This window comes from Aspergillus pseudodeflectus (genome assembly GCF_044049435.1).
Source record: "Aspergillus pseudodeflectus strain CBS 756.74 chromosome Unknown BJX68scaffold_1, whole genome shotgun sequence".
NCBI lineage: Eukaryota > Fungi > Ascomycota > Eurotiomycetes > Eurotiales > Aspergillaceae > Aspergillus > Aspergillus pseudodeflectus.
In genome coordinates, this window is record NW_027263777.1 from 143,417 (window position 1) to 161,964 (window position 18,548).

General features: G+C 51.2%; 8 protein-coding genes across 8 annotated transcripts; 4 read left to right on the forward strand and 4 right to left on the reverse strand.

Moving 5' to 3' along the window:
- Positions 1-28: 28 nt before the first annotated feature.
- On the forward strand, positions 29-949 carry BJX68DRAFT_222225 (uncharacterized protein). Its single transcript, XM_071037950.1, has 3 exons — positions 29-284; positions 355-460; positions 541-949. Exons 1-3 carry the CDS (start codon positions 130-132, stop codon positions 622-624), a joined length of 345 nt encoding a protein of 114 aa, XP_070905405.1. The 5' UTR covers positions 29-129; the 3' UTR covers positions 625-949.
- A 79-nt stretch (positions 950-1,028) lies between these two features.
- BJX68DRAFT_222227 (putative HIT finger domain protein) lies at positions 1,029-2,286 on the forward strand. The gene is made up of 2 exons (XM_071037951.1): positions 1,029-1,385; positions 1,461-2,286. Exons 1-2 carry the CDS (start codon positions 1,115-1,117, stop codon positions 2,060-2,062), a joined length of 873 nt encoding a protein of 290 aa, XP_070905406.1. The 5' UTR covers positions 1,029-1,114; the 3' UTR covers positions 2,063-2,286.
- Position 2,287: 1 nt separating this feature from the next.
- On the reverse strand, positions 2,288-4,858 carry BJX68DRAFT_1844 (putative glycerol:H+ symporter (Gup1)). Its single transcript, XM_071037263.1, has 4 exons — positions 4,159-4,858; positions 4,036-4,103; positions 3,412-3,972; positions 2,288-3,361 (listed from the first exon to the last, which is right to left on the reverse strand). The coding sequence occupies exons 1-4, from the start codon at positions 4,418-4,420 to the stop codon at positions 2,351-2,353; spliced, it is 1,902 nt and encodes a 633-aa protein (XP_070905407.1). The 5' UTR covers positions 4,421-4,858; the 3' UTR covers positions 2,288-2,350.
- Positions 4,768-6,646, reverse strand: BJX68DRAFT_273759 (alternative oxidase; the record flags this gene model as incomplete). The annotated part of the gene is made up of 4 exons (XM_071047535.1): positions 5,730-6,646; positions 5,382-5,672; positions 5,275-5,329; positions 4,768-5,223 (listed from the first exon to the last, which is right to left on the reverse strand). Exons 1-4 carry the CDS (start codon positions 5,993-5,995, stop codon positions 4,768-4,770), a joined length of 1,068 nt encoding a protein of 355 aa, XP_070905408.1. The 5' UTR covers positions 5,996-6,646.
- A 202-nt stretch (positions 6,647-6,848) lies between these two features.
- On the reverse strand, positions 6,849-7,800 carry BJX68DRAFT_222232 (acylphosphatase). The gene is made up of 5 exons (XM_071037952.1): positions 7,629-7,800; positions 7,534-7,564; positions 7,446-7,458; positions 7,301-7,370; positions 6,849-7,195 (listed from the first exon to the last, which is right to left on the reverse strand). Exons 1-5 carry the CDS (start codon positions 7,794-7,796, stop codon positions 7,016-7,018), a joined length of 462 nt encoding a protein of 153 aa, XP_070905409.1. The 5' UTR covers positions 7,797-7,800; the 3' UTR covers positions 6,849-7,015.
- A 310-nt stretch (positions 7,801-8,110) lies between these two features.
- BJX68DRAFT_222235 (putative ubiquitin C-terminal hydrolase) lies at positions 8,111-11,993 on the reverse strand. Its single transcript, XM_071037953.1, has 3 exons — positions 11,660-11,993; positions 11,395-11,595; positions 8,111-11,315 (listed from the first exon to the last, which is right to left on the reverse strand). Exons 1-3 carry the CDS (start codon positions 11,864-11,866, stop codon positions 8,451-8,453), a joined length of 3,273 nt encoding a protein of 1,090 aa, XP_070905410.1. The 5' UTR covers positions 11,867-11,993; the 3' UTR covers positions 8,111-8,450.
- Positions 11,994-12,325: 332 nt separating this feature from the next.
- Positions 12,326-13,963, forward strand: vps27 (ESCRT-0 subunit protein VPS27). The gene is made up of 3 exons (XM_071037954.1): positions 12,326-12,723; positions 12,783-13,064; positions 13,126-13,963. The coding sequence occupies exons 1-3, from the start codon at positions 12,523-12,525 to the stop codon at positions 13,912-13,914; spliced, it is 1,272 nt and encodes a 423-aa protein (XP_070905411.1). The 5' UTR covers positions 12,326-12,522; the 3' UTR covers positions 13,915-13,963.
- Positions 13,964-15,265: 1,302 nt separating this feature from the next.
- On the forward strand, positions 15,266-17,826 carry BJX68DRAFT_2006 (uncharacterized protein). The gene has a single exon (XM_071037551.1). The coding sequence runs from the start codon at positions 15,634-15,636 to the stop codon at positions 17,611-17,613; it is 1,980 nt and encodes a 659-aa protein (XP_070905412.1). The 5' UTR covers positions 15,266-15,633; the 3' UTR covers positions 17,614-17,826.
- Positions 17,827-18,548: the final 722 nt, after the last annotated feature.

The following is an 18,548-nucleotide window of genomic DNA, read 5'->3' on the forward strand; positions in this document are numbered from 1 at the left end:
CTCCCGCCCAAACCGATCCATGTTGCGAAACGTCACTCCACTCCTCTCGAGCTCCATCCTCGAACTTCCATTATTTCGGCCGGCCTCTTCCGTACTTGTATTTTCTTTTTCAGCCAAAATACCTTGATCATGTCTGCTAACATGCGACGGGTCCTTCCTGGGCTGCGTTCCCTTACAACGCAGCCTAAACTCGCGGCAACGCGACATTTCTCCAGCTCTCCCTTTCTGAAGAACGCTGGAGCTACTCTACCTGCCAAGAAGCCCGTTGGAGCTTTCCGTGGAGGGTATTACATATCCTTTTAATTCAACACGCGCTACCGTCTATGTTCTTACACTGACTGATGGTACTCGCAGCTTATTTGGCTTTCTCTCCGGCTCCCTTGTTGCAGGTGGAGTGGTTTACTACTATATCCTGGGCGAGTACAGGGTATCAAACAATATGCTCGCTGAGGATATCTACGTATGCATTACTTCTTCTCAGGCTGCTCTCCATCTTCGAGGCCTTTGCGAAGTTACCTTTGGCTAATCTGATATCTCTAGGCTTTACAATCAGCAACCCAGAAACTCCAGACTTACATATCCGAACTGGAGACACGAGTCGATCAACTGCAGAAGAAGAAATGAGCCCCTGTACCCACGACTGTACCCTGTACAAATTGTATCTACGTTCTTCTTTCTATGTTCATTGGAGCAAGGTCTTTTTCATAATGAATCGTCATCACTGTCGTGCGTGTCGCTTCCAAGATTATTGGCTTGTTTCAAGAGTAACTTTTCTCAAATGCACCACTGACCAGATCATCTAAGCCTTTGTGGTCTTTTATACTATATATGCTCAAGAACAAACATCTTATCATAGTCTAATAATCTATTCAAGGCCACAAGTATCAATAGAACTATGCAGCAGTTTAGATGTACCAGCTTATATAATCCGACCTCTCTAGAGTCTAATGCAAACATATCAAACATTTCCCCAGTTGTCAATCAAACAACTTTTGGATCCGAACCTTATCGCTTTTCAGATAGCTTCAACTCTCCGCCGAAACCATGCCCTCATAATCTTCTCAACCTCCTGAACGCCTCTGTACCTAACTCATCAAAACCGACTCGATAAACCATGTATCACGTCGAAGTCGTCCCCAACAGTACCACGTCCCACGCGACACCTGGGTGGACCTACGTCCCCGACAAAGGTTTCGACCCAGCCAAAGCCGCAATCGCGCCTTCGCTCGGCCGGAAACGTGGCATTCGAGACCCCGCACGTACAGATGTGTCTTCAAGACAAACAAACGCGATCGTAAGGCACTTGGCGGAGCTCGATCGGGAAAATCATCGAGATGTCGCCATTTCTGTTCCTGCGAGGCAACTAAAGGATGCCGCTGGTCGAGGTATGTCCGCCACTCATTGACAGCTCGTTACGATGTTCTTATAGATTAGTGGTGTTAACCGGGCTTTGGTGGTAGGGACGCGAACAAAGACGACCTCAAACGTGCGACGAATTCTTCAATCGCAGAAGACTTTTAGGAACTATTTGGACGACGAAGAGGCCGCGTTAGCTCAGGCTGCTTCATCAACAACAGCGTCAACGGCCGCGCAGCGGCTACCTCTGAACAAGATTACGAAACCATCTTCGTCACGGCGAAGTTCAACGCCAGCTACAACGCCGCGGCCGGACCCAGCCACAGCTCGATTGAAGAAAGACCTTCCTCCCCCTGCCTCCCAAAAACCGTCCGCCGACGACAATACTTCCTCTAACAACCAAGTACACGACCCTCAAGATCCCGGAAATGGCCTCATAAAGTCCCAGCATGATAACGATCCTCTCCTAAAGTCATACATCCCCACCGCTCCCTCAGAACGTATCATGCGCGCCTTATTATCCGAACCGCCACTCACATACAACGCGTCGCGAGCTGGACCGCCGATAACAGGAAAGTCGGCCCGGAAGTTTTGCTGTATATGCGGATACTGGGGGAAAATTCGGTGTCGGAATTGTCATCAGCGGACATGTGGGATTGAGTGTTACAAGGTGCATGAGGATTCGAGGTGTGGTGCATTCTTTTAGGCAGGTGTTCCTGCGTCTGATATCAACCCTCTTCTTCCCATCATGGATTCGCGGGAATTGGCTGCCAAGGTTCCCGTGTATCCCACTGCGGCGACCCATTGCCGGCCTGAAAGCACCAGACGGCGGTCGCAGAATTATTGGAGCCTTCAAACAAAACATCCCGAATCCCCGAGGACTATTTACTCCTCAGAGTAATTTACGAGCAATATACCCAGGATTATGATATTCAATACTTATTTGCGATTATTTATATGTATATGTCCATCTTTCAATCATGGAAAGCCGGTATCAACACTTCATCCGAATTCCAGCGCGTAATTCCTCCTCTCGAATCTCAAACATCACTTGCACTCCCACGAACAAGGCACAGCAAGCCGAGACAAGGTACACCAGCCCAGCATAGCTCCCCAGCAACTCCGAGAGAAGACTCTTGATCCCGTCAACACCGAGGGCAAACCCGACTAGGTTGGCAACCATCATCATTATAATATTCCCTACAGCTCCCACACCGCAGATAACGCGGTACATATTTGGTTGCGAGCGCCACCGGCTAGGCGGGAAGAGTAAAGTCCCGATGACCTCTGGCAAGACAAAGAGGGTGATAAGCCATCCCCACATCAGAAGACGGAGATTGATATCATGCCAGAGCGCAATAAAGGTGAAGACGACGAGGAAGTTGAAGATCTGGCGGGCCTTGCCATAGAGAGGGGATGAAGGGGCTTTGCTGCCCGTGCCGCTGCCATTGGTTTTGGGCCGGTTGCTGCCACCACCTAGAGGGACATATAGATAGCGCACAACCCAGCGGTTCAAGGAGCGGTGCCAGCCGCGCCAAAAGGCAAAAGCGGAGTAGTTATTCGAGACGCAGCGGACCATGTTTTCTGGCGGGTCGATGCCGTCGAGGAGAGCCCAGAGGCGGAAGAATCGCCAGGGAATGAGGAGTTTGAGCCAGATGATGTGGAGATTGAAGAAGGCGAGCATGCTGAGTTGGCCCGGGGTGTAGAGGGACCAGTTTGGTGATGCTTTGGAGATTGCGACGGCGTAGATGAAGTGGAGGATTAATTCCATGGAGAGCAGGGTGAGGAAGAAACGAGTTCCGTAAAGAATGGTGCGGGTCTTCGTCAGGGACTGCGGCGCGTATCTCTGCTGGGAGACGTAGTCGTTGAAAGTCACAATGGGGCCCGTCAGGTATAGAGGGGAGTAGAGAGCGTATGCGAGGTAGTTTCGGCCGTTAAAAGCGGACTGGTCAGCCGGGATCTTGACCCGGTCACGTTCCGAAAGCGCTGCTGGATCGAGTTGTTTCTTCTTATGGCCATTAGAAGGATCCTATACCCAAAGGGGTGAAGACTTACTTCAATCGGGCTTGCAGAAGGGTAGTCCAGACTCCAGTAGTAGTCCATATTGAAACTAATCAGTCGCAGCGTGGTGATATTGAATAGAATCTCCCACCGCGGCATCAGACCCCCGAAGCTGTCGATATTACGAGTCCAATGAAGCAAAGCAGAGTCGTCCGCGGCAGATGTCCAGAACGCAACCACCCGCGCCAACGGGTACCCACCGCAGAGCTCGTTGGCAAACAGCGTTGCAATGTTGAATGCCCATGTAGCCGTGGGAATATACTTCCGGGGTAAAGTTTTGGCAATCTTATAGTTCGCGAACAATATAGCCAGCACCTTGGTAGCAGAGACGCCATGCAGAGCTGTGATGAAAATCAGGGCGAAGTAGAAATCGAAGCTTGTGCGATTGGCAAGGCGGGCATCTCCCCCTGCGGCGACAGACGTGCCATTATTCGTGGTGTTCGTGGAACGAGTATAGTACTCGTAGACGCGACGGAGGAACGGGTGCACGGGTAAGAGGATCAAGAGGTAGGGGATATTGTCGCGGAAACTCGAGTACTGCGCGTCGGAGTTGTCCTGGGGCAAACCGTGTTAGCGGCATCACTGGGCGATTTCCAGGAAAATCTGGGCCACACTCACGACTTTACGGCCTAGTATCCACCCAGGCGATAATAAATGAGAGTAGGTCGAATAAGTGGGATGCGATTCTAGCAATCCGTCTCAGCTTGATTCAGCTTTCCAGCTCGGAGTGTACAGACGCACCTTGTGACACATCAACCACAGTCTTGAACATCAACGGAACGGCGATTAGGAAGATGATGTAGTAGAAGAAGAACTCGGGCGTGCCCCATTTCGAAGGAGACGCATTGTTGGCGACAGCATTGGAGCGGGCGTCCTTCGCGGACCCAGATCGTGTGTCCTCAGCAGCGACCTTGACAGGAGTGTTGGCGGGGACGGTGAAGCGTGTGTCCAGAGTATCGAGCGAGTAAAGCCGCCGGAACCAGGAGAGGAGTGAGAGTGTCATCTTAGCGCCAGCATGGTATGGCCTCTGTTCTTTGTCGAGGGAAAGTAGATAGATAGAGGAGAGGTAGATTGATTTCTTTTGGGAGCGTGTTCATTTGCGAGTTTAGATCAGGGGCGGAATTCGCGCCAAGGTCCACCTTTCAGTCCTGCATAACAACATACAACCGTCTTCCTTGTTCCACTTCTCAACCAATCTGAAAAGAACAATTATTATTGCTGCCTCGAAAGCAGGTTTAAACATAAGAGAGGGGATAATCGCTATGCAATGCTCTAATCTCAACCCAAGTACGCCGTTTTTGACATCAATGCAACTTGCCCATTTGTTCCCATAGACTTTATCGTGTCAATTCAGATCACGTCCTCTCTTTCCCAACCCTTAGTTTTCAGAGTCGCCAGCCCTTTGCCTGGATACGGCTTGGCGGGATCCTTGTACTGGACAGCGAACGGGTTGGGGTCCGCAACTTGGTTCAGGTTTGCAAGGGTGTGGTTAACCTCGCGGTGCTTGGCTTCATCTGCCCGGACATATAGCAGGAGATCCTTGATGGTCTGGTGGCCCTCGGGCATCTTCCAGTATTGAATGGCGATCTCCGGGGCCTCCTCACTTGTCCATTTGGGGAGTTTCCCCTGTTCAAGATCCGCAATGGCTCGCGTGTAAGTGAGCACCGCTTCTTCTTCAAGATAGCCCACAAAACGGTGGCAAGTACGCGGCGAGACGAGGTAGGAAAGGAAGAATCCGTTGTAGAACACTCCCTGCGCTCCCAATACCATCAGGCGCATGAACCATCCTGGTTCGGCAAGTTTGAGCTACACAATGTTTAGTTTATAAAACCACAACGGTGATAGGATAGCGCTTACGAAGGTCAAAAGGTGCATCCTCTCATTCCACGCCTCTTCCAACAACGTTTCAATCCTGGTAATCATGTTAGCATTACTCAGTTGGCTCGAGAAAAGACGTGACATACCATCCGTTATCCCGCTTCATACGCCTCAAACTCCTCAGGTGGCGGAGCGTGCCACCCACCATCCCGGGAACGCCAGCAACACTCTCCAAGAAGACGAATCTGTTCAGCCACATCTTCTCCGTCATCTGGTACCTGGGATTCTTCTCCTGCCCCGGCTTGGGGTGCTTGTATCCGGTGGCCAAGTCCATGCCCCAACGCAAGACACGGACAGCCCCGAGCGCCACCCAGTCGGACCAGTCCTTGGCGTCGCGATGGCCGACTTTGACGGAGAGCATTTGTTCTTCTGTATAACTGTTGTGCAGTTAGCGCTTGTGTCTCCTCCACTGCGGGAGTGAGGTTTCGACGTACACTGGATGGACCCATGCCGATTTGACCTCCTTGATCTTGGGCGCATCGGGAGGAGGGAAGTATTCCTTGATCTGTGATTTGGGCGTCGAGTGAATCAACCGCTTTGTGGCCGGCTGGTGTGTGTAGTTATTGCTGAAGTACGAGCCGCTGCATCGGAGTCCAGCAGTAGCGATGCCCCTCGTGTAGGTCCGTACCGTGAACTGGACGTAGTGCTTCGGTAGTGTGGCAGCCACCCTAATGGGTGTCGCAGTTGATATTGAGTTCATGGTGTTGGATCGTAGTGTTGTACTGATAATTGATTGATGTTGTTGGTGTCAAGTTCAAGGTAGAAGTAGAAATAGTATTCAATGTTCTGCTGTAATGGCTCTTGTCTAAGGACAGAGCCTTTAGAATCTCATCCAGGCGCCCTGATTATTTATACCTCTCCCAAATCAAAACCCAAACCAAGGCACAAAGGCCTATAATCCTTCTCGATGACAATTACCCATGGCAAAAGTCGGGGCCCAGATAACCGGAACCAGGTATACGGCCCGAATGGACAGTGAAAAGAAAAAGTTTTCATTCACCGAACACGAAATCTCGCATCTCAAAGGCTCCAGCCAGGGCGTGACGTGCTAACGCCCATAGCTCGCTGTGGCTGAGAGCCTGAAAATGCACTGTAGGGGACGCCGATTTGTTCCTGAGGAACCACAAGGGCAACCCTATGCATTTTTGGATCGCAGTCTAGTTACCGGACAGTACCAGGGCGTATACTTCGATCAGGGCTCGATTGGCGGGTGAAGGTTGTTCGAGTTTCAAACTATCTCACTGTTGTAGGGTAGTTTAACAATAGTAGAAGCAGAATCAGGTTGAACCTCCTCCCCAGTGATTTTATGCCTCGCTGAGAGCTGTGGTGAAAGTGAGGTATGATTCGTGACTGTCAGAGCAATACGAAATGAAGAGTATTTTTGGCCCCCTGGTTCTCCATGTGACCACGGACAAAGTCGGGACGGCGTCTGCGCGCTGACTCACGGGAAGCCGAAAATGAGTCGGGGTTTGGATAGCCTATCTGGGTTTTGACGTCACAGGAATTTCTATTATTATTGTCTTGAAGCCAGGAACAATTTTAGATTGCAAAGATTTTCTAAAGTTTGTGAGATTGGTTCGATTCCAAAACGCGGCTGAGACTCCTAATAAACAAATAAAGTGCAGCGTACAGGTTATAGGCCCGTCATGGTTGATCGCGGGGAGAGTACAACTGTTGTAGCGAACAATGGCCGTTGACCATCTGGGTGACATTTCCCGCCCTAAGAGGATTCAAACAGCGATTCGGATGTTCTCCTAACGCCAAAGTGGCCATCGTCGTCGTCCCTCACGTCCAGGATTTTCTTCTCCAATTTGACGACACGCGCGGATCGAGGGCCTTTGTCGACATCCTTCAGGAACTTCTGTAGCGTCTCCTCGGGGCCTTGTGCCTCTCCCTCGACCTGCTTCTAGTCAGCACTTGTGTTCAAAATCATACGATGTCAAAGACATAGTGCTCCTCGTTTTATCAGACCTGAGTAAGCTGAAGGAAGCGGCACTATACTAACCCGTCCGCAGTTTGTATTCTTGACCCAGCCCTTGAGACCATATTCGACGGCCCGTTTCTGGGTAAAGTCACTATGATGCCAGGGGATAATTAATCAACGGCTAAATCACTCCATCCACCAGATAATGTCGAAGATAAGTGCTTACCGGAAGCCAACTCCTGCAGGATTGTCTTAGTAAACAGTGACAAACAAACAATGCATCAAATAAGAGGTATAATCCGAGCGCAACTTACCTTGGACCGTGCCATGCACTTTGAATGCAATCTGGAGAGCCACTGTTAGAGCGCACTTGCGGGTAACGGATATACGAGGTAGGTAGTATACTCACCCTCTGTGATGACATGTTTGTTTCAATGGTTGGAATAGGAGTTGTAGACCGAGTCCGCGCGTACTCCGGAGAAGGTCGGCATGAACGTTTGTGGTTCGGAGTGGGGTTTTGGCTGAGGCTTAAAAAGTGTCCGCTGCGGGGTGCATCCCTGCGCGTCATGGCTGTCATGGACGATGGCAGATGCTTAAAGTCCCTTATAGGTGAACCTAGCACTGAGTGCAGACTCTGTAGTTGTATAGTATACCAAGCACTGTAATCCATTGTAACTTTTCAGCGGCTTCACGATCGTCTCTACCAGGGAGGCAATTTATCTCGTAGACCAGCCGGACTTGAACAGACTTGAAGCTCATGAATACTTCCGGGTACCGACAGGCTAGTCCTAGTTAGGAACAACAACTTGCATACCCATGTACCTACGTAGTAAACCGCATCCCCGTGTGTTCATAGAAGATGATCTGACGCAAGATATATTGATACAGGGACAGAGTTAGTGAAATGCAACCTCAGTAAAATCTAATAAGGTAGCCACATCATTCTATCATAATTGCGTAAGGTTCACCGTCCGGTTCCCACAATAGAAAATATAGAAACCAAAGTGGAAAGATGAGAATGTCTATATACGGGATCACATGAACGAAGCGGAATGTCAAAAACGCTCTGCTATGGCCACTATGCATGATACATGAGAATAAACACAGAGAATACAAAAAGGATAACAATTGGGGAATAGACGGGAGCATCGGCATCATGTCGTTAACATAACGTGAGCGCGTTGATATCGTTTCGTTGTAGTGGACAGGCTATACATTTGGGTAGATGCAACTATTTCGCTGGCACGCGCTCATAGAATACAATATACGCTTGCTCATTCTGCAGCCGATTCTTGAGCGACAAATCGCGTGGCATGAAGTCGGTTACCTTGTCGTCGTCGAATTTGCGCCAACACTGGCGAGATGCATCGCGGACAAGGGAAATATAATGCCCGCTGCCCATGGACGCCCCTATATGACGCAAAACTCCGTATGCATCATAGGTAAACGGCGGGTCTGTGGGAGAGGTTGTATCCTGCAATGCTGGGTTGGCAGCATCACCGGGGTCTGGCTGCGATCGGGGTTGCGAGAACACAAAATCGTCCATGCGCAGGCCGTGGAGTGGGAAGTCGATGGGCGTATGGATTTTACGGGCACTCTGGGTTTTCGATGCGGAAAATCGCTTGAAGTGGACGACCAAAATTTGAGGGGCGCGAGTAATGATGATTTGCTTGGTCGCCACGCGTTCACACTTGCAGTATGGGCACTTCCAGACCTCGTCCCCGCTCAACAATTCTTCCTGGCAGTAACTGCGAAGGCACTGGTAGATGTCCCCCTTCCCCGACGGCGGAATTTCGACGCTGATGCTGTAGAAGGCTTCATAAGTGGTTGAAGTCCGCTTGCAGGTCGTACAGCGGAGCCGGCTCGCATGCTGACCAGCAAAGAGGGAGGATATAAATGACTTTTCCCGGTGGCAGTAACGGTCCCATTCTATTTGGGATACATTGGCCATCGGCATCCTCTCCCGCCGAATCTCCTCTTCAAACGTCAAAGGCCGAAGCGGATTCCGCTGCCAATTGCCATTGAGATCTTCATGGAGGCAATCAACCACAAAATCAAAGAACTCCTTCGCATCCTGTTGTCGATCGATACCCCACTCCTGATTTAGGCGCCCGCAAAAGTTTCGGAACGACGTCGGCATGATCACCTGCACATCATTCTTCCACAGAGATCTTATAAGATTCGAGAATAGCCCAGGCATGACTCCCTGGGATCCCTTCCAATTCTTCTGTACACAAAATCTAAACCGGTCATCGATGAAGAACTTGCTCATCTCCACCGTGGCACTTAGACACTGAACTGTTGAATTCAGGTAGCATGTAACGCCAAAATTTGCCAATCCAGTCCGAGGAAGCTTGAGACGATTTAGAATGGAATTTGAAGTATAGAGTGCCGTCTTTGTTGCTGAATTCTGCCTTTGCAATGGGGGCTGTAGTTGCCGACCATCAGACACGCCACTATAACTGGGCCGTGGGACAGCAGGTGGTGGCCTCGATGGAGCAACAGGCATAGGAGCAGCGTGAGTGGGGGCCGCCAGTGGTTGCACCTGAGGCGTTACCATCGACTGTTGGATAGCATGTGGTTCGGGGAACCGGCGCAAGAAATCGTCGTAGGAGCGAACAAACGGTGAGACGGGGGTTTCGGCTTCTTGCTCCTCCTCAGGTTCCTCTGCGAGAGTCTCTTCTCCTAGATAGGTACTTGTGTCGATTTCTTCCGTTTTGGACTTTTCCAACCATTCGATGAGCTCTTCGGGGTTTAGCTGTTCAAGCTTGCGAAGTCTGCGCTTTCTGACCTCCAAGCTAGAATTGGCGCTAGCAGTGGTAGGTACTCTCCCAAGAGGCCTCCCAGGTCTGGCGACAGGACGCTTTGCCTGGATTGAGGCCATTACGGCTGCTGTAGAGGAGGTGCCCAGAGACTGCTGTCCCATGAGGTCAATCCAGGCGTCCAAGCCACCCAGGAGAAGTGCAGGTGGGCGTCCATCTTTCAGCGGCTTGTAAGCATTGAATTCGTAGAGAGTGTCATACAGCGCTCTGAGGTGAGGCGCAGTGGTTCCGATGGGAGGGCCCGCAAGATAGCTGTTTGAGCTTGTACTTTGGTCGTAATAAACCACCATGTCAAACTCGTTGCGCCTCTCAAACAAAGATTGTTCGAATTCGGGTGATACCACCAGACGCTCCTCAAGTTCCTCTGCCGAGACATTCTCCTTCAGCGCCACAGGTTCTATACATATGATTGATTTTGCATAAATATGGCCGGTGTCAAAGTCCTCTCGAGAGCGCACATCGATCAGCAAAATGTTAAATCGTCTGAGGTAGTCCATAAGCTCCTGAGTTGTTATTGTAGATCGATGCGGTAGTTCAGCCATGCTACTAACAGGTCCCTTGATCGAATGAAGGCCATTTGGAGTCTGAGATCGATAGGGGTTGTCATCGACTCCGGAGGGCCCTGGGCTGCCGCGAGGAGAGTTTGCAAACTGAGAGTATCGTGCATTTATGGGCCGGGAACTCTCTGTCGAGGTTTTCGGTGGGTTGAATGGAGGTTGTGAAGGCACCGTCCATATCGGACTATAAGCTGGGTCTGGTGCACGCGGTAGTGAGGTATTGAGGGGTATTTTTGGGGGTAAAGAGGGCCCGCTTTGCGTGGTTCCCATGCTTCGAGGCCCTAGAGGCCTCCTGACAGGAGAGCTCAAAGTCGATCCATTTGTTGGGCCGTGAGATATATAGGATGACGGCCGAGGCGATTGGTTTTCAGCAAAGCCCTCACCACCATCTTTGGAGGGAGATGTCGTCTTCAATCTGGCGAGTCGTTGAGCAAGCGCATCCGGCGAACTGGGAGGTGCTGAGTACCTCTTAGGTTGCGCTTGCGGGTCGAACGCTTGAAACTGAGAAGGGCTAGGCATCCGCATTGATGAGTTCCCTAGCTCACTTGGACGTCCCCGCTGGTCTGTGGGTGGATATGTTCCTGCAGGAAGTATTTGTGATGCAGAACTTCGACTGTTAACTGAGAATTGACCGGTTGGCTGCACATTGCTCCTTAGATTGTTCTCCAAAATTTGCTCCTTGATTGAGGCCGCGGTTGCCTGCTTGGTTTGGACAGCCTAAAGACTCAAAAAGTTAGCCACTTCTCCAAGAGTTACGCGACTTGAACCCAAAAATTTCATGTTATTAATGACTTGCCATCATGAGGTCTTGAAATTGCTTATGCCAGCCAGGAAATTGAATGGCAGCGGTCCGATAGTTGGGATGGTGCGGAATGAGGTTTATAGTGATCTCGGAAGCGCGAACATACTGCACGTATGCCTTATCTAATTGATTGTATTCCGCGAACCCTCTGAACTTAGCAATGGCGTCTTGCGCGGTATTCAACAGATCCGTGAGCTATGCGAATCAGGTTAGCAGAGCGGTTAGACCACGGAAAAATTACTGAGGATGAGCTACTTACCGGAGTACTTTCATTCACATTCAAGGCCGCTGCCTCGTCTTGGAGGTCTTTTATATTGGGGAAGCGCGGCGAGGATCCGTTCTGATGCCCCCCGGCCCCTTCGATTTGCCTCTCGTCCGGGCCCAGGCCACCTGTGTTGCGACGGCTGAAAGCAGCCCCTGGCGCGAACGTAGGCGGCGACGGGAGAGTCGCTGCATCTGGGGCCATGGCGCAAGGACTAGAAGGGAGGATTCATCGAAGTCCGGGGGACGGAATGGAAAAAGCGGAGGAGAAGCCGAAATGGTGGGTTGGTGGGACTCGAGGTGATCGTGGCGAGAACAAAGCAGGCACCCGCAAAACCTCGGCAAAGAGTGAATGGAGGTAGGCGGAGGATGCAAAGCAAAAGAACGTATGGGTGGAGCTGGAAAGAAGGAAGATGGGATGCAAGAGCAATGCTAGAGAGACCAAGTCGTCAGAACATCCTGATGCCCATCTGCGGGATGGATGCCAGTCATCTGGGGTTATCACTAGTAGTTAGTACGTACCTACGGAGTACGGAGTACTAGGTATTTGTGTAATTGTACTGTACGATAATGGAGGCAGAAAAAAGCGGTGGGCCTATGACGCCAGAGTATTTAGGCATCAGGGCCAATGAGGCTAATTCGGGGCGCATCATAAGAGAGACAAGCTCGATCGATGTCAACCTTGGAGCTCTCCCATCTTACTTGCTGACCTACATCTTGTCTTCGACCTCCTCCTATCAATTCTCCCTCAACTCGACTTGGGGTCCCTCTTAGTGCGCCCTCTTCTTATCGCCCGCACACCCATATTCTTGAGCTTGATCCCCTCCTTCGGCTCTACTTCATCTCCCCCCCGCATCCGTCATGGCGGGTTGGTTCTCATCGGCCTCACCGCTCGATGAGCAGGTTGAGCGCGCCACCGCGTCGTCTCTCGAGGATATTGCTCTAAACCTAGAGATATCAGACCTCATTCGTTCTAAGAGCGTACAGCCAAAAGATGCCATGAGATCGTTAAAGCGGCGGCTGGAAAACAAGAACCCCAACATCCAGATAGCGACTCTAAAGGTTGGTTCTATCAATTCCTTTCTTTGATTTACTTCAATCTAACAGCGCTATCTGCCTAGCTCACCGATACCTGTGTAAAGAATGGCGGGACCCATTTTTTGGCGGAAATCGCATCACGAGAGTTTATGGATAACCTTGTTTCGCTCCTTAAAACGGAAGGAGTCCCGCTGAATTCCAATGTGAAGGAGACGATGCTGGAGCTGGTACAAGACTGGGCTATGGCGGCTCAAGGGCGCATGGATCTGAACTACTTGGGCGAAACGTATCGGAAACTGCAGAACGAGGGCTTCCACTTTCCACCAAAGACTGCAATTAGTGGGAGCATGCTCGAAAGCAACGCGGTGAGTCGAAATTCCCTTATCCAATTCCATGTCTACCTCTTAACAACTTATGGTACTCCAGCCTCCGGAATGGATAGACTCCGACGTCTGCATGCGCTGCCGTACCGCCTTCAGCTTTATGAATCGCAAGCACCACTGCAGGAATTGCGGAAACGTCTTCGATGCGCAATGTTCCAGCAAGACCCTTCCTCTACCTCATTTGGGCATTCTACAGCCTGTCCGTGTCGATGATGGGTGCTACGCCAAGTTGACCTCGAAGCCATTCACCCAAGGCGCCGTAGCCGATCGATCGTCCTTCAAGAATAACTCGATCACGAAATCGAACTCGATGGAACCCCGCACAGCTAGGGCAGAGACTGGTTTTGATGAAGATTTGCGCCGAGCCTTGCAGATGAGTCTAGAGGAGGCTCAGAATAAATCTTCGAGCGGTTATGTTCCACAACCTAAGCCTGCTCAAGGGCCTACAAAACCGGCGGCGCAACCCAGTACTAACGAAGAAGAGGATGCGGATTTAAAAGCCGCGATTGAGGCATCGCTTCGTGACATGGAACAACACAAGCAAAATCATGCGGCTGCACTCAAGAACTCCGCGCCCAATTTGTCTTCCAGTGAAACCCCAGTTGCGACATCCTTGCCCAAGAATCCGTACGAGCTTAGCCCTGTCGAGGTAGAGAACATCCACCTCTTCTCTACACTGGTCGACCGTCTTCAACACCAACCACCAGGGACCATTCTTCGCGAGCCTCAAATCCAGGAATTGTACGAGAGTATTGGAGCGCTTCGACCCAAATTGGCCCGCAGCTATGGTGAAACTATGAGTAAACATGGTAAGAAGAATCTGCAATTTTGATAGTAACGCCTCAGCTAACTAGCCTAGATACTCTCCTTGATCTGCATGCTAAGCTGTCTACAGTGGTGCGGTATTATGACCGCATGCTTGAAGAACGGCTGTCCAGCGCTTATTCTCAGCACACCTTAGGATACGGATCAGTACCCGGAGGAGCTTCATACCCAAATGTATATCCATCAATGCCCTCGAATACAGTCAGCGGGAAGCCGGGCGCCGAGAATTTTTACTACGGAAATGCTGGCACGGACCAGCCGGGGCCTAATCATACACCTTATTCCCAACCCCAGCCGGAACGAGAAAGCAGTACGACAAGTCCTGCAATGCATCCGCACACTCCACAGACTGTGACCCCCAGCCTACAGTGGAACCAGGGCAACCAACCGATCACATCGCCCCAAACAAACACAAGCAACACGTATCAAAATCCCGCTGCTTATCCTGGCTCGGGAGCGCCGTCACAGTTCTATACTTCCCCAACATATCAAGAATCCGAAAAGGCGCAGTTTCAGCAACCAAGACACGGGGAAGGTGAATCACCTTATCAACAGTCGCCAGTAACGAGACGCGATTCATACTATCAAGCTGCAGGTTTCCCATCTAACTCAGCAGAGCAGACACCGCCTGTCGACTATGGACCTTCGTCAGTGTATGCGCAGTCGCCACAGCAGTTTGGCGGCCAGTCGGCTCCCCAACCCCAGCATCAAACCCTACCAGCAGAGCCATCGAGCCAGTCATATTATCTTCCGCAGCAGCAGCAGCAGCAGCAACAGCAACAACAACAACAGCAACAGCAACAGCAACAACAGCAACAGCAACAACAGCCCACGCAAGGCGGGGGCTATCAAGGATATCCTCAAGGAAACATTGGCTATCAAGTACCTTACGGCGACGACGTCTCTCCTATCAGCGCACCCGGGCCCGCGCAGTATCAGCCGCCAGCACCGTCCCGACCTGTTGTTGAGGAGAGTTTGATTGAGCTGTAATGGGCTCTTTCTGATGTTTTCTTGGTGTTTTCGTAGGGGCTTGAGCTATTTTCCATGTTACATTATGATACCAGACGAATTGGTTGCTTCCTGGTTGCGAATTGGTTGTACATTCTTTCCTAACAGTAAGCATTAATAACGAAACCTTGTTGTATTCAGTTGTGGTGGTCTGCCGTGGCGGAAGCGGGCCATTTGGAGACTCCGAGTCGGACTGAGAGAGTGGTCTGGGCCTCGACTGTTGCGTCGAGAGGACAGAGGAAAGCTGGATGGAAACGGCGGCGTAACGCGTAATCTATAATTCCAGCTTCTCCTTCACCATCGTCCTTACGCCTCAACACAGACCTGTGTCCCCTCTCCACTCTTCACGCCTCTCTCCGGTGGCGGCGGATAGTCTTCGGGTCTTGACGAGATTATCTGGGCTCTCTTCTCAGCGTACTTCTTTTGCTCTATCTCCCCGCTCCTCTTCCCCTTCCAATCCACCACCCCTGCTGGTCGCTCGTCATATTCCACCAATTGCCTCGCCCCGCGCTTGTCAAGCACCAGGCTCGACGCTACTTCGTCATCATTGATATTTGCTTTTCTTTCAGTTATTTCTTAATCCTTTGAGTCCTGTTGTGACACTGGGCGTCAATACTGTGGTGAAGCATTGACTGTAGCCGTCAATCTCCAATCACTGACACTGATCCGCTGCTGGTAGCTGCTCGTCGCCCGATTTGGTCCTGACGCTGCTGGCGCCATGCCGACCTCCTCTTCGAATTCCTCCCCTGTTAAGCGCCCGGGCCTGGGCCGCCGTGCTGTCTCCTCTCACGCCGTCGTCACGCGGTCCACCTCTTCCTCAACGCAGGGCGAGCTCTCTCATTCTCACACCTCTCATACCACTCATAAGGCCCCTGCGCATCGACCTCATCGAGCCCACGTTGTCGGTGGTGGTCATCGCAGTCACGGCCGGAATCCATCCCTCGGCAATAAACTAAACAAGCTACAACGCCATCTTTCGACTGGTCAAATCGAGCCGAGTGCACGGTTCCATCAACGCAAGAAGTCCGCTCCCGTAACACCCGCTGCAAGCCCGCCCCGCCCACACGTTCGCTGGGATGGAGCGGTTGACGAGACCTCCCATCATACAGCAGCTTCTATGAAGAAGAATTACTCAAGCCCCGCCTTGCGACGGAACAACTCGGGGGTATTGCCAAAGAAAGCCTTGGTGACCGATCGTCCAGCTACAAGCTCCGGAAAGAAGAAGACGGTCGGGTTTGAACTTGCGGATTCAACAGACGAGGGCGAGTGGGAGGATACGACACAGTCCCCTGAGAGTACCAGACGGAGTTCAGTTGCACAGTCTAGAGACGACAGCGACAGTCCGGTAGTGCTTATTGATCCGCTAACATTTGTGAAGCGCGCTTATCCTCAGTTTCCACGAGCTACTAGCCTTCCAGAACCCACGAGTAGGAGCTTCCACGACGATCAGTCGGAAGAAGAGCAGGAGGAGGAAGCGGACGCCAACGCTGACGCCCACGAAAACGAACAGCAGCCACAGCAACAAATTTCCGATACGGAAGAACATCAAGCAGATGATTTTACGCGCCAACCTGACCCGGGAGACATAGCAGCACGTCTTTTAAGGCCGTCGCATTCGGCCAAGGCACTCCCCGCGATGTCATCGATATCTGCCACCGCCATGCCTGCGCCGGTGGACACAGTGTCGAGAAACGCTTCGCTGACGAACTTGAAATCCGGCCAAGACGGCTTACGACGGCCCATCTCCTCAGCAAGTGTCGCGCAGGCCAGCACTCCAATATCACAGACCAACGCAACATCCTCGTCTATCGAAGGAGGCGTATCGAGATTCATCGTAAACAATAAGATTGCAACGTCTCGCACCGATTCAGACCCGAACACCCCATCCTCTTTTCTTCCGCATTATCATCCGCACACACCACCATCACCCAAGGGCACGACTTCAAGGAAGACACGAGCATCACCGTCCTCAAGACAGCCTGGGGCTGAACCTCATTCTCGTACTCAGCAAAAGCTATGGTTACAGCGTACAGCAGCATTGAACACTTCACCACCTGACTCTCATGGCCCGTCCACAAGCGTGTCTCCGTCGGCGATGGATGCGGCTTTTATCAGTGGCGCTTCCCGGGTCGGACCAGGACCATATGACACTGCGAGAGCGCTTGTCAACGGATCTACTAGGAACGGTGGGGCACTGCATCAGAGCGAAGCGAAACATATCCGCAAGGCGTACGAAAAGACCGCTTTAGAGCTGACGGTTGTGCGAAGATTTCAATCGCCAACCGGTAATAGCTTCAATCGGTTAAACGCCATCCTTCAGCACCCTAAGCCGGCGACGGGCCCAGAATTGCGGAGTGGGCTCGGACAACCTGTCAAGTCGGCGCCTGCTTTGGTGCTTTTGCAACGAGGTGCAAAGGAACAAAACGGCCGGCCCCACAGCCAGAGCGGAAGCTTTGATTCAAGACAACTCATAGGACGGAGACAAGTCGATGCGCAGAGTTCCGTTTCCCAGGCTTACATCCAAGACCTCGAAGATCCTCCACACCCCTCCCACCGTCTTTTGTCTACGTCTGATGAAGCTGCACACGGCACTAATGCGGTAGACGACGACCAGGTGGAAGACTCATTCTTACCAAGTGAGGCTGACATGATGATTCGCCGCATGTGGGAAAGCCGAGAAGTCGCATCTTCTGGTTGAATGTACATATATTCTTTAATTTCTCCTTCGGATCATTAGTCTCGCCTTCTTTCTTTCAGCAAGTACTGGCGTTGGGGTGAAACTCATTCAATCTCGGTTTCAGCACACGGGTTGTTTTGGGGGGCGACGTCAATCTCCCCTTTAGCTGTTTCACATATATGTTTAGTGCAGTATAGCATGATAACCCCAGATTAATGATAATTTTCTTTTGACTCTGTTGTTGACCGGTGGGTGGAGATATTGGATTAACTACGACAGCGTACTCCGTAAAGTTCGGGCAATTAATCCCGAAGACACTACCCGACTGTAGCGGTCCCCGAGGTTACGGTTATCGATGGGTCAACACTGGAGACCAGTCGGAATTAAGGCGGTATTTCTTACTCTGAATCTCAAGAGGAATTGTTCTGGACACGGCGATTAATAATAATTGATAAATACGCACATCCGTGGCGGGCACTGGGCAAGTTGGAGTCAGATAGGAGTGCGGGGATGTTCCGTGGAAAGATGCCCTCGAATGGAAAAGAAATGCGGTGCTTGCATGGTCCCTCCCCACGTTGAGGCACTGAGTATACTGGATCTCACTGCCAATGCGACAGGTACCTCTAGATCTACGTATATACATTTCTATCTCGATCGAGGAAGGTGATTCTACCAATTATTCGACTGTTGACTCTAAGTACAATCCGCATTCTGTTCCCTGACTAAGGTGAAAATAGAGGATTCCTATTCGTCAGCGCTTTTATCAGGCCACTCCTCAACAATTGTCGGACTCCGGTGGTTGAGTAGATAGATAGATAGAAGGAGGAGGACTGGCGATAGCAAGCCGAAAGTTTGAATAACTAGAGTAGAGCCTCTGTAGATTTGCTAGTAGAGTACCGAGTTGCGACTGCCATCGGGTGGCCGGATACAATCCGCGGCAGAGATAGAGAGCGACA